Raw genomic sequence first — 14,129 nt, forward strand, 5'->3', positions numbered from 1 at the left:
TGGGATTCAATAGCTCAATTTTCTTTTTTGGTTTTTCGTCATTGTGGTAATGTTGCCGGATCTTTCATGTATATGTACAACACCAACCCCTTTGAGATAAAAGGAAAATAAATATAATAATTAAAAAAAACACCATATTTTTTCTTTGCTTTTTGTTTTTTGGGTTATTTAAAGCTGACAGCTCTGGCTACAAAGCAGTAATTTGAGAATAATCACCGAAGAATTCAGGGATCCCAGAAGCAGCCCAAAGCCTCTCATTAAATGTCTCTTGCATATCATCAGGAACAAAACACGTTCTACATAGCGGACATGTTTTCTGATCATATCCCATCCAACGGTCCAAACAGCTCCGGTGGAATATATGTCGACAATTGGTCAGCCGCCTGATCTCATCCTGCCCTTCGAAGTCGTACAAACAAACGGCGCAGCTGTCCGGCGGGTCGACTAGGTCGGAGAACTTGACGACGGGGAGGAGTTCCCGGATGAGGAGAGCCGAGACCGGGATGCGGCGGGGCGTTGGAGACGAGGAGGCGGAGTTTGAAACGTCGGTATTGACGGTGTCACGCCAGGGAATAATGTCGGGTTCGAGGAAATCTGGGAGACCCAGATAGAGAAAAAGAGTGGAAATGAATTTGCGGAGGTAACCAAGAAGAGAAAGTGTGTGGAGAAGTAGCCTTGGGAGGAGAAGCTCTGAGTAGCCCACGGGGAAACCCATTTTTCTTTTGAAAGAAAGTGAGGGATGCGTGAAGAAGGTGTTCCTTTTGTGTGTTTTTTCAGTTTGTTGAGTTTGTTTCTTTGGTTTGGTTTGTTCAGGTTCTGTGTTATGCAAGAGAAAGAGAGAGAGAGAGTGAGAGAGAGGGAGAGACAGACAGGAAATAGGAAGAAACATGATAGAGTGGCTTACTTTATACAGAGAGAGTTGGGAGTGAAATTACCATATTGGATATGCTATTTCTTCTTTAAAGTTTAAAACATTACTAGTCCCATGGATAAAATAAGATTTTTCCTCTTGTCTTGTATTTTCATTTCTTGCTTTTGAAATTACATGGACAATTTAGACAATGACACATGCCTTTGTCTTCAAGGTAGTACTCATGATGACCTAATAGCCAATTATGCGTGAGCTTTTTGATAAGAATAAAAGGAAATGATTAATTTTGCAATGGAATAATTGAGAAACAGAGACTGATGACGTTAACAGGGTGAATACACCGAGTGACGGCCAATGTTACAGCTTACAGCATCGTTAAGTTGGGAATTTCAAAAGGAAGACTGGAAGACCGTGCAAGCAAATACCAAGGCAAAAGAGAAAACGTTACGCAGAGGCGAAGAGGAGAGATGGGGGACGGGGCCCCATATTCCGAAGCCTTGTCTCCAGTGAATCTCTGGTACATTCATGGCACCCAATTTAGCCAACCCAATGCATGCATGATGCACCCCTGTGAAAAGGTGCATGTGGGCAGTATATTCATTTTCATTCAACGCTAATTACAATGATTTTCATCCTGGTAAAAACTTATTCTTGTTCCAATTTTACTATTTACTTTGTTGGGTAAGAAAAAATTATAACAAAAAGAAAAACAAAAAGGGAGTGGCAACTAAAAAATGATTGCGAGTGCCATCTTGGTCCTAGGAAAATTATAGAAACCGATGCACTTTAGTGATGATTGTTTTGTAAATTACTACAATTGAATTTAATAAGCGTTGGGAGAGCATTTTCTTGGACCCACGGAGGACAAACCAATAAATAAATAAAATTATACGTATATACGAAAAGAAAAGGCTTCCACTTCCACAATTTCAAGAGGGTCCATGGACATTAATAAATTGAAAGGTGTGCACCATCAAAGTGTGATAAAGAGAAGTATTATGATTAGTCCTTGAAAGTGGGTTCATTTTTCCTTGATTCATCAATCAACTTCAACTTCAATTACCTAACCTAATTAATGCCATAAATATATATATATTTCAACAATAGAGATAAATTTTGATTGAGACATTTCGAAGTTTCTTCAACCTTAGCACCTAAAATTCCTTGTGTGATTCATATAAGTTTGGGATTCTTTTATTGTTTGTGGAAAGGGAAAAAGAAGTCAGAGCATTTATATATTTATATATATATAAATATATATATATATATATATATATATATATGATTTCTACATATAATCAATGTTTTTAGCCCAAATTGTGTAATTTTGGGGCCATATATTATAACAACCAAGCATTTCTATTTAAGTAGTCACAATTGAACTTGATAGTATTATGTTTTAACCTAATGGTTATACTATGTTGCCCACAAGAATCAAGATTTGGAGTTCAACCCTTGTCCCCTTTACCTTTCTCACATGGACTAGTGAACTTGGAAGTGTAAATAACATTTCATTTCAAAGCAAAAGAAAAACTAGGGATTCTCAATTATCAAGAAATGGGCCAAAAAGGGCAAAAAAAGAGCCATGGTGCTGAAATGTCTTTATACAGTAAGTGGGGTTTTTTGGTTCCACCATTCGACCCTTGGGAAGCCCACAAAACAAAGCTAGGCAATAAAGAAGCCAACAAATCAATGGCAATTAAGGAGGGGGTATAGTCATGGCTAGTGGGGTTGACATTTGGTGCCTTTGACACATCATGGTGTCATTTTCCCATCTCAAATGGGAGTGCCACTAACAAATCAAATGGCCTTATCGAATGATTTGGAGACAAAGTTTTCAGGTCCATTCCAATATCTATCACCCTCTCTCTCTCTCTCTCTCTAAATCTGAAAATTAATAATGTTTTTCAATCACTTTTGTCTTATGATCATCTACCCCCTCTCTAATCAAGTTAATTAATTTCTCGGTGAAGTTAATGTACGTCGAGATTATTGTATTAATAAGTTGAGTCAATAATGATCTCAAACATACATTATTATTATTATTATTATTATTATTATTATTATTATTCAATTGAAATCAACCCACATGATTCATATTCATTGACACACTATAGATATTTATCAATATCTATTTGTTAATGCATGAAAAAGGATAGGAAGTCAAAACAATATCTCTTCATTCTTTAGTGTTTGAATAATCTGTTAAGTTAAACTTCTTATTTGGGTGATTAGTATTAAAACACCATGAAAACGAGAGATTGGTTTTTTATTTAATATTTTTAATCATTATTTACATATATAGCACTTATAAATCGAGAGAATCATGTATATAATGATAATTAATAATTATATTAAAAAGTAATGGAGTGGAGCAGGACCCAAAAACGGAGGCGATGATTATGTATTGGAATTTCGGATGCTTAATAGTTGAAGAGAGAGAGAGATAGAGAGAGAGAGAGAGAGAGAGAGAGAGGGAGGAGAGGAGGAAAAGAGGAGCTTAGCTATAGCGGAGACAGGGATGTCTGGTTAACGAGCGAGGCATGACCAAGCAGGCAAGTGATTGTGGGTTTGCATCGGGAGAGCCAGAGAGGGCATGAGAATATGGCAAAATATTTGCGGATCCCAACATGAGTGGAGAGGGTCTGATGCCACACCATGCAGCTCCTCGGCCTTACTGCCAATCCTCTCTGACAAATATGCCCTATACAAGCCAAGACAACCATTGGCCCACCCATATGTGGGGGGCAACCCCACCCACCCGACCGAACCGCGCTCGATCTCACCAGTCACCACCGCCTTTGTCTCATGCCTTGTCGTTGTGTCCATGCCATGGAGTCCCAACGGGAATCACAAGAATCTTCAATATACATATGCTCACTGCTCTTTCATATGTCATAACTGGCCTCCTTGTCTGTGGTTCATTATATTCTATGGCATCTTTTATTGCAATCTCAGTAAATCAGTAACCCATGCTTTTAATATTTTTACCTTTCAGAAATGATAAAATCAAATTTAAATGGTCTGCACCTGGTATGAGGATACAGTGGTGCATGAGTTAATTTGTTAACTTTTGTCATTAAGTTTCAGCCTATACTTAGCTCAGCTGCTTGAGAGACTAGAAGAGTGTGTGAACACCAAAGGAGATAAGAGTAGAGTACTGGTAGATAATTGGAAAGCCAACTTTAGGGGTGAAACTGAAAACCCAAAAGCAAAACAGGCATGGGAATGCAATTTCAGAAAAGCTTTCTGGCATTTGGCCTCATTAGGAACATATTAACAGGTAGGCCAGCTAAATCCAACCAAGATCTCTTTTTTAACTCTAACTGTACACTGGCACAAATCTTTAGCCAAAGTTATTCCACTTGCTCTCTCTTACTTTAGCTTTGTCCATTCCTGTGTTTTGGAGCTGTTTTTATTCTGTTCCTCCCCATTCCTAGCCAAAAAGCATGATATTTGTGGGCGATTAGCTCTGAGTTCTGACTCTAACCCATAATGTTTATATCTCACTATCAGAAGTTGCCTGTGATAAGATCGAACTGAGTATCAAAACATGGCTGCAGTCCAACTTTGCCTGTCAGAATCTGTCTCTGTTTCAAAACAAAACAATAAAATAATTTTTAAAAAAAAGAAAGAGAAAAGTCTTATTGGGTGAATATTTAATTAGACAATTAACAGCAACTTGAATTGTAAAGACAATGCAGAAGGGTTTTCCGGGTCACGCTCAAATTGACATGTGAGAGCATGTTGATCATTGGCGATATGGACTGACGAGGACCACGTGGCTTCTTTTCCGTATGTCCTTTTCCCTTTGTTTTGGGAAATTAAATGACTAATCATCTTTTTCTGCACAAATATCATGTGTACGGGCCAATGGCCATGCTACGTGCCGAGGAGTTTCGCCACTGTATCTGCAATCACATCCATTTTACATTACAATGTTCAAATTACTGCATACTAAGAGAATAATGTAAGAGTCTTCAAGCAACTCTTCGACGGCTTAGAATTTGAGATCTGGGGGGCTTGCAGGGGCCTTGGTCTCCCCTCTTAAGCCATTGCAAAGCCAAAGAGGTCACCTTTTTGTTATACACAACAAAGGGTAAAATTAAGTGAGGACTGGGGAACAAGAAAGCGAGACATGCTTCAATGCCAGATCTTTGAGTCATGGCAAAGAGGAATTGCAGAGAGATGAGCTAGCATAGCTGATAACACCCCTTTTTACACAAGTTGCTACAGTATTAAAATCAGCATTAAGCAATTGCAAATTAACAAGTCTGTAGCGGAGAATTAAAAAGAAACAAAATTAACAGCTATATGATGACGTGAAAGAACTGCAAGAAGCATCTGACTGTCTGTCCCCTCCAATACATTGTTCTGGAGAGGATGGAATGTGGTTAACAGATAGGTTCTTGTACTATCTGTTTGCTTTTGAACACTGTCTGCACAGTGCTTCACTGTGTACCCACGTTTTATTTATGTACAATAACCTACGAGAATGTACAGGGGAATGGTTCTTGAATTCCAGTGGAATTTTTTTTAGGAGGGGAAGGGGGGACCAATAACAAAATTAAAATGGCAAAGATGACAATCACTTTTGTTAACAACCCTTTTTCTTTGTCTATCTCTTCCCCCCACCTCCCACCACACTTAGTCCTTACAACCATGAAAACGTTATCTTTTCTTCCATGTGTGGGGTTTGGTACTCCTCTTTGACTCTTGATTTGGATGCTCCTCTAGAGTTGTCACCATCTAATCTTTGCCTTTTTAACTTCTAATCATTTGATTGCTTTCAATTTTTTTTAATGTTGTATTTTCTCCCTTTCGGTATGTATCTATTTTGATAATTAAATAATAGTGTTTTCTTCTTTTCTTTTTTTTTAATTGTCTTTGCCATCATATTCTTTAGGCTGTGCCTAAAAGTAGTTAACTTGCTAGGAGAAGAATAAAATATCATGTCTCATTATTTTTATTGTTTGATCTCTCAATGATTGGTCATCTTTCTCTTGACCCTCAAATCTTAGTCAGTTTTGTTACATCATTTGCTCATCCTTACACTTAAAATTTACACTTGATTGAATAGAAAACAAATAATCCAAAGTTTATGGAATTTCACCCTTAGCATTCTCATTATATAGCATGGGTATTGAAATCAACTTACCTAGTGCAAATTAATGATTAGTATAATCTTAATCTAGTATTAAATTTACAAGTGTTTGTATAATTAGCTTTCTTGCTAACATATATTTATCGACCAACACCTAGTCTAGTATAGTCTAGATAGTGGATTTTCCAAAAGGGGTTTCTAGTTTGGTAGGCAGCCCACTCAAGAGGAAAAGAAACCAGAGTTAAGTTGAAGGGAGAAGGAGATGTCCACTGTTGAGGCTCACTTCACTCTGTGATTGAAAAAGATAACGGATTCAGCATAGACACCAAGTCAGACTTGTGGGTCAATCTCCACATGTGGGATGTCGCCGCCTATACATTCTTGCATTGTTTGATTGGAGGGCTGAAACGGTAATTCAAAACTATTCAAAGATATCATTTTGATTTAGCCTGATGATAAACAAGTCTGACAAAGGCCTTTGGAAAGTGCTTGGTTTTTGTTGGTTTATACTACTATTTGTTCATATAAAGATTTCCTGGATTCATACCTCTCTTCGATAAGCTAATAAACTTACTTTCACACATAAAAGATGGGAATCCAGTTATTGAGGGTGATTAGCATCTCCATGGTTGTGTTTATGCTGCCAGCAGCTACCACCATGAGAAGTGTCCCAACTTCGGAGTTTGCTTTCGATTTCTCAAGACTCCTTAATAACTAATCCTAAAAACATTCTCGAAACCAGTGTTAAAGCCTTCCCAAATGATGTAAACATGTCATTGAATCGCCAGAAACATGAACTTCTAATTGGGCCTCAGTCTCACATCTCAATCAGAACCCTGCATTGCTCAATAGCGAGATATGCTTTTTATTTGTGGACGCTACAGCCTGCATCTTTCAACGCTGATTTTGGCAACGCCAGCTTTGCAACCTGAGCAAGAACGCATGGCAATTGGCGCATTAGTAGACAAATTAGTATATGTGGATTTAGCATTTTCTTGGTGTTCACACAGGCAGGAAGGAAGAAAGAAAGAAAGAAAGACCAAGCATAAAGATAAGTGCATATATGTTCTCCAATAATAGAGGCAAAACATAGCCTACTTTGAGGTTTGATTGCAATATTTCTAGATGTGAATTTCATTAATCTTTCCATATATTCATGAAACAGGAGTTTCGTCTTACAAATGATGCAGAACATATCATTTTGACCTTGCCATATCTTCATTTTGAGCTTCCAAGAAGTCCCACACTCTTCACCTCAACAGGAGGAATCCCACTCAAAACATATAGAATCCCACATCGACCCGAAAAATGTAATGTTAGTTATTTATATACGCTTTTACACCTATTCTTGCTCGCCGAGCTTAGTAACGCAAGCTTGTCACCTAAGTTGGGGCATTATGATGATGGAACACGGGTTCTATCGAGTGTGTCGGATCCACTGCTGGTATAATTCGGGGCTGCCCGCTCCAAGCCAAGAGTTGTGCCGTGGGACCTGAGTGAAGACTCTGGGTCTCGTGGTTCCTAAAGTGGTGGGTACTGCGTGAGGCTGGTTTCACAGAGCAGCGAAGACCACCCGCTCTTAGCAGTGGAAGGATAACAGGTCTGCGCCACATGGATCCAATGTGGCTCATTGGGTTGGCCCTGACTGGACCATCATCTTTTTGTAAAAAAAAGAAAAACTTCTCTAATACATTACCTTAACAAACACAATGTTAGGGTTCTGTAAATGAAATGGGCCCAAAGAGGAGCCCAGTGAAGGCCCTAGTCTGGTCTTCCAATGTCAATGAAACCACCCTCATGATAAGCTTTTACTGCTTCAAGAAGTCCCCAAACTTTTCATTTAACAACAATGAGCCACTCGAAAGAGAGAGAATCCCACATCCTCTAGGAAGAAGAAACACAAGTTATTTATATCTGCCATTACCCCCGGCCGCGTTCGCTGGACTTAGTAACGAATCTTGTAATCTGAATGGGGGCTTATGTCGTGGAAGACGCGTTTCGGCTCACTGAATTGGATCAAGGATGGTCTCTTTAAGGCTAGTCCGTTTTAAGCCATAGAAATTTGAGGATAGACTCCGGGTCTCGTGACTCGTGGAGTGGTGGGTACTGCGTGAGGCTGGTTTCACAGAGCCATGGAAGACCAACCGCTCTTGGCAGTGGAAGGAGAGCAGTTCTTCAACACTCGGGTCCAACATAGCTCATTGGGTTGACCCTAACTGGACCATCATCTTTTTTATTTTTTTTAAGCAATTTTTCTGGAGGGAGAGAATGATTTTAAACATGTGTTCAAAATAAAAATCTTATAGTACTTGCACCAGAAAAAAGTATAATGTAATTTGTGGCCAAATAAATTTGCTCTTTCAGATATAAAAATTGATCTCTGATTATCCTTTTTTTAGAATTTTTTTTGATATCGTTATAAATAAATTAATTAAATTAATATCAATGATAAAATAACAAATTTATTTTATTTCAAATAACAGGATTTTTTGTTAGTGCAAAGAAATCCCTTTGCAGGTCGGCAAATAACGCATTCCACTTCTGGGAAACTCCATTGCGACTGACAAAAACCGGTTTTTGTTCTTTTGTTGGAATGGCCAGGCCCATTATGAGGTTCTTCTCTTAACGAAGTAGGTTGACATAGGCCCAAAGAGGAGTCCAGCAAGGCCCTAGCCTTGTCCTCCCATTTCTACGAGACGTTGGTAGAGTAAAAGAGAGACGCTGCAAGAGCCTGGATGACAGAGGGCTGATTCATAACTCGAAAATGGCCGCGTAACGCTGAAGAAACAGGCCAGCAACGTGATGCCTACTTCAGCTGCAAGGCGTTGCCCAGGTAAATATTGAAAGGGGTTTACCAAACTTCAAACTCTACGACAACAAAAAGTTTAGCTCCAGATTTTAAGCAAACACTACTTTCAGAAACCTACACCTGCTACTGAAAACACTTCATATTTTATTCATTATTTAAAAAGAGTACTTCAACCATCCCTCAAAATGATATACGCACCAATTAAAGATATCAGTTTCACTAACTTTTAATAACAAACGATCCGGGGAGGAGAACAAAATGACAAATACATGAACAAACAAATTCACGCTATGCTCTATGGCTCAATGACCAAAGCTGCTGAGAAAACAATACAATACTACCCCTTCAAGCGGCAGCCTGACTGAAGAGCCACTTGCGGATCTGCAATGAGAGTAAAAAAACTAAGTTCACAAAAAGGGAGGGAAGAAATTATTTTAATTCAAGGGTCAGAAATCAAGCAATGGTGGACATATATGACCAAATTAGAAAACCTTAAACACGCCCACCTACATAAAGCAGTTGACAACACCATTCGTAACATGCACCCCCGGTCCACACAAACACACACAAAAACAAGAAATAAAGAAAGGTGCACACACACACAAGCATGCAATCTATGGACTCTGCACTTGCAATTTGCATCTTCTGACTCGTCATGAAGAATTACAAACCATCCAGAACATGAAGTCATGGATAACCAACAAACTATAGGTACTATCTTGCATTTGTGCGCACGCGTGTGTGTGTGTGTGTGGGAAGGGGGGATTAGTAAAACTAAAAGAAACAAGGTAGAAATTAATTAAATGTATCTGAAAAACTACCAAAACCCACCTCTGGAAGTTTTTTACGGAATGCAACATCCAGCCGTGCATCTAAGGTGTTCTCACACACAATTTTTCCATCTCGGGATGCTAACACTACACCTCCAGAGCTGTCAAAATGAAAAGCTTTTAATCAGTAGTAACATTCCATCACCATTCTTTTTCTTCTTTCTGGTAGGGGGAGGGGGTGCACCAAGAAAAGGTTGCTATGATAATTAAACAGCAGCAACCTGGTAAAAATCCTTATGAAAATTGGTTATATATTACCACTAGTTTGTACAGCAAATAGTATCACCATACTAGTCAACACTTAGTTACTAACTTAAGCCAAGCCAACCACTTCGTAATACACCAAAAGACCAACCCTTCTCACTAATAAACTGTAAGGAGGAAGGTTGGTCCAAATAATTAATAATCCCTGCCAAAGCATCACATACCTGAGAAAACGTAATTTTGCACTTTCATAGAATTAATAGTATATGCCAGAAAGCAATTAAAAAGGAATAGTATATACCAGAAAGGACCATGAGCATTATGATGAGAAGGACCAGGGGGAAGATGGACATGGTCAATGAATATCTCTGGTGGATGAACATTCACTTTAGAAGCATATTCCTCCTTTGCTGAATCCAGCACAGACTCCACCAAATGCACATCATCTTTGCGACAACGAAGTAAGACAGCAGGCTCTTTCAGTCTGACCAAACTCTGCAATAAAACAACATTACTTTAAGATTCAACTGTACACAGAAGTCATTCCAATCAAAAACTCCATACATGTTTATCTAATGTTGCAACTTTCTAAGATTTTCAAGAATGGTTTAATGATCTTGCTATTTGCTGACCTGAACAATTAGATCTTTCAAAAGATTTTTATACACATGGTGATCACGGCTCACATTCAGAAGGTCCTTGGATGCCGCCTCTTTCATTGAATTAACCACGTCATCTTGAGCCTGAAGGACCTTAATCCTAGATGCATTAAGCTGCATCGAATACTCACTGCAAGAAAATAAACAAAAACTTAAGTCTTATTCTCAACAGAACAGTGTTTTCCTAATCATTCCCACATGCCAATTCTGCATCAAGACAAACTGAATTAACTGTGCTTTCGCTAATCAAACTGCTTCAATGTTCTAATCATAACCCTAAATCACATTACGCATTCAGATCACTAACTACACCAGTGCCATTTTCAAATCTGACTTTCAACGAGTTATAATTAAGTGCCAAATTTTGCTTATATTTAAGTAGAAATCTCAGTTTGAATTCGACTTAATATCCACTAAAATATAGAAATTCAGTACGATGAATAAAGTAAACTATAAACTGAAATTTACAGCCAAAAAACAGGAAAATAGATAAAGTTAAGAAGAATATTAATTTACATTTTCTTTCGAATTTCGACTTGCTTCTTCTTCTTCTCGTACTCTTGTCTGATCTTCTTCTTCTCCGCCTCCACCAATTGGAGCTTCTCGATGTTGAATTCCTAAAATACCCATCGTTTAACCATCAATTCCCCGGAGTACCAAAAACTCACAAAAATTTTAAGCCAGAAGAAAAAAAAAAGGGAAAAGTGAATGAATGAATGAAAATAGCAGTACCTCTTCAGCGGAAACTGAGATCTCGTTAGCCTTTTCCTCCGCTTCTTGGCGGATGAATCTTACCATCTGCTGGATCTGCTTCGATACATCTGCGTCGTTCATTTTTGCGGGGATCTTGATTTGGTTTTTTATGATCTGATCAGATAAGAGTGTAGAAGAAGAGTTTTTTTTTTTTTTTTATTACTTTAGCTGATTTTCGATCGAGAAAAGAAAATGAAGAGAACTGTGAAGACAGTTTTTATTCATGCTTCGCAGATGTGTATGACCAAGAGCCGTTTGTTTTTATTTTTTATTTTTTATTTTTTAAGAAAATAAAATCAGTTCCCATTTATTTATTCTTTTAGGCTATTTTGTAGTTATCCTCATAATGACGGGGACATTGTCTGATCGTCAGATTTTGGGAAGTATCAAATTCTCAATCGTCGGATTTTGATCCCCGCTGTTGTTTTTTGATTTTAATACACTAGTTTAATAAAAAATTTAAAAAATTATCAAGTGACAAAATTTTGCTCTTTGGGAAGTTAGTGAGATGAAAGTGAAAATTAACAAAATTTATTATAACGACATTTATGATAATTTTAGTGAATATTAGTGATTAATTATTTTTTATGAAGAATATTTGGATATTTATTTTTTTAATCCAATTATTTATAGTACTCATCTTTATGGGCAAATGCTGATAAGAAATTCCTTACACATATATTATATAAAAAAATACAAAATATTTTAAAATGTCTTTAAACTATGAAAAAATTTTGAAATTGATTTGTATTCTTTTATTACATTTAAACATATTATTATATTTTTATTTTAAATCAAATAAATTTTTATAATTAATAATTAATAAATTGTTGTTAATTTCATTTACATCGTCTAACATACTGATATGTTATAATAGATAATAATGTGATAAAATAACATATGACATCCTTCACCCTCCATCTCAAGAATAAAATTATAAGTATTATTTTGACTAATAATAATTAATTAATCATTAATCAAAGTTATTTGACTTAAATTAAAAGCATAAAAACTTAATTGAATACAATAGAATAAGAAGAGTTCATTTGAGTTTTATTAAATAATTTAAGAACTTTTCCAAACATTATGCCACCAAAAATCTATTGGTCCAACAAATTATTAAGAACATGAATTTATTCAATTGTTTAAGTCTACATATTTAAATTTTAACTTTTTTTTAAGCACAATACTCAAAAAATCCCTTACACTATTCAATAAAATATAAATAAATTTTTATTTTTTTATTATATTGCATTCAACTAAATCATGTACTTTTTACTTCAAATAAGTTTTTATAACTAATAGTTAACAAATTATCATTAGTGAAAATGCTATTTGTCATTTTATACTCATATAAGACTAATATGAAAGGTAAAATATACCACATTTATATAGCATATTATTATCAATTATAATATGTCAATATGCTATATTAGCACCACGTATTATAAAAATGACAAGTGATATTTTGACTTAATCAACCATAAGTTATAAGCATTAATTTTGATCAAAATAAAAATATAAAAATTTATTTGATTTAAAATAAAAGTAAATGAGCTTAACTAAATTCAATATAATAATCAAAATTGAATAATTTATGAAATTTTTAAATATTATGTTTTTTTATAAAATCAAATATTATATAAAAAATTTACATTCACAATTAAATAATTTTAATATGTGCGATTATATTTTAAAATTACAAAATCTTTCTTCTTCCTCATCATCAAATCAAGATCTCACGTTTTAAGACTTTAATACCAATATAATTACTACTAAACTAAGATCAAAGCCTTTTTTTTTTAAAGCTTTCACATATTCCCCTTTATTTGAAGTAGTGTCACGTAAGTTTATGTAATTAACAAATGATCCAAGACAAAGAGAATATGACTACATGATCCAGGCCCATTAATTATTGTGACCAATTATTGAACATACATGACCATAAATACACCTTTCACAAAATGGAGAGAACAAAAGCACCATGGGTGCCATGCCAGGTGGCACGTAACTAAAACGGTGAGGGAGTCAAATGTGATAATTGATAAACTCCAAAAGATAAAAGGGTTAAGCTAAGTCACGACGTGTATTTTATATTTATGGGTACAATACTCTTACTTTTAAAAATTTTAGATAAATTTGTTAATTTTTAAAATAGATACCTTATTTTAAAAAATTTCATCTATTAAACATATAAATATAATTATTAATCAATCGTTAATATTTTCATTAGTTTGATAACGTAATAATATTAAAATTTTTTTATATTTTATTAATTTTAAAAATTATTATTATATAATTTTTTTTGTAAAAAAAGTGGGGAGCACCCAAGAGAAAAGAGCACCAATCAATGTTCCTTGAATTTCTTTTTTTTATTATATAATAATAGTTTTTAAAATTAAAAAAAAATAAATTTTTGTGGGCATAATATATAAAAAAGTCATAAATTATTTAAAAAAATTCAAATAAGTCTTTATATTTTTATTTTATTTAATAAAATCTTTATACTTTTATTTTGAACAAAATAAATTCTTATACTTTTTATTTTGAATCAAATAAGCTCTTATGATTAATAATTGACTCAATCCAAATATTATTTGTATTATATATTACATGGTACTGATGTGTCATGTTAAAATATTATAATTGATTATGATGTGGTATGTTAATATATTATAATTGATAATAACATAATATATTAATTTAGTATAATAACATGATTATGTGATATTTTTTACTCTCTACATCAATGTCATGTCAGTATCATGTAAATATAAAATAATAAGTAATATTTTTATTAATGATAATTAATCAATTATTAATTATAAAAATTTATTTGACTTAAAATAAAAGTACAAAGACTTGATTAAATATAATAAAAAAATTTATTTAAATATTT

At 34.9% G+C, this 14,129-nt stretch overlaps 2 protein-coding genes and 1 non-coding gene across 3 annotated transcripts; 1 reads left to right on the plus strand and 2 right to left on the minus strand.

Annotated features, from left to right (window-relative positions):
* Nucleotides 1–919, minus strand: LOC18606563 (brassinosteroid-responsive RING protein 1). The gene has a single exon (XM_007040246.3). It carries the CDS (start codon nt 887–889, stop codon nt 188–190), a length of 702 nt encoding a protein of 233 aa, XP_007040308.3. The 5' UTR covers nt 890–919; the 3' UTR covers nt 1–187.
* A 6,410-nt stretch (nt 920–7,329) lies between these two features.
* LOC148763855 (signal recognition particle RNA) lies at nt 7,330–7,636 on the plus strand. The gene has a single exon (XR_016025671.1).
* A 1,269-nt stretch (nt 7,637–8,905) lies between these two features.
* LOC18606566 (V-type proton ATPase subunit E) lies at nt 8,906–11,455 on the minus strand. The gene is made up of 6 exons (XM_007040249.3): nt 11,210–11,455; nt 10,994–11,094; nt 10,451–10,607; nt 10,120–10,313; nt 9,616–9,715; nt 8,906–9,165 (listed from the first exon to the last, which is right to left on the minus strand). Exons 1-6 carry the CDS (start codon nt 11,309–11,311, stop codon nt 9,130–9,132), a joined length of 690 nt encoding a protein of 229 aa, XP_007040311.1. The 5' UTR covers nt 11,312–11,455; the 3' UTR covers nt 8,906–9,129.
* Between the last annotated feature and the right edge of the window lie 2,674 nt (nt 11,456–14,129).

The sequence above is a fragment of the Theobroma cacao genome, chromosome 3 (genome assembly GCF_053813885.1).
Source record: "Theobroma cacao isolate CCN51 chromosome 3, ASM5381388v1, whole genome shotgun sequence".
NCBI classification, from domain to species: Eukaryota; Viridiplantae; Streptophyta; class Magnoliopsida; order Malvales; family Malvaceae; genus Theobroma; species Theobroma cacao.

Bases quoted from the DNA above. Each gene is read 5' to 3' on its own strand.
- LOC18606563 (XM_007040246.3), bottom strand. From the start codon at position 889: ATGTTTCTTCCTATTTCCTGTCTGTCTCTCCCTCTCTCTCACTCTCTC.
- LOC18606566 (XM_007040249.3), bottom strand. From the start codon at position 11,311: ATGAACGACGCAGATGTATCGAAGCAGATCCAGCAGATGGTAAGATTC. The intron at 10,608-10,993 runs GTAAATTAATAT...ATTTTCTTGCAG, and splicing joins GTCGAAATTCGAAAGAAAAT to TGAGTATTCGATGCAGCTTA. The intron at 9,716-10,119 runs GTATATACTATT...TCATTTTGACAG, and splicing joins AATGCTCATGGTCCTTTCTG to CTCTGGAGGTGTAGTGTTAG.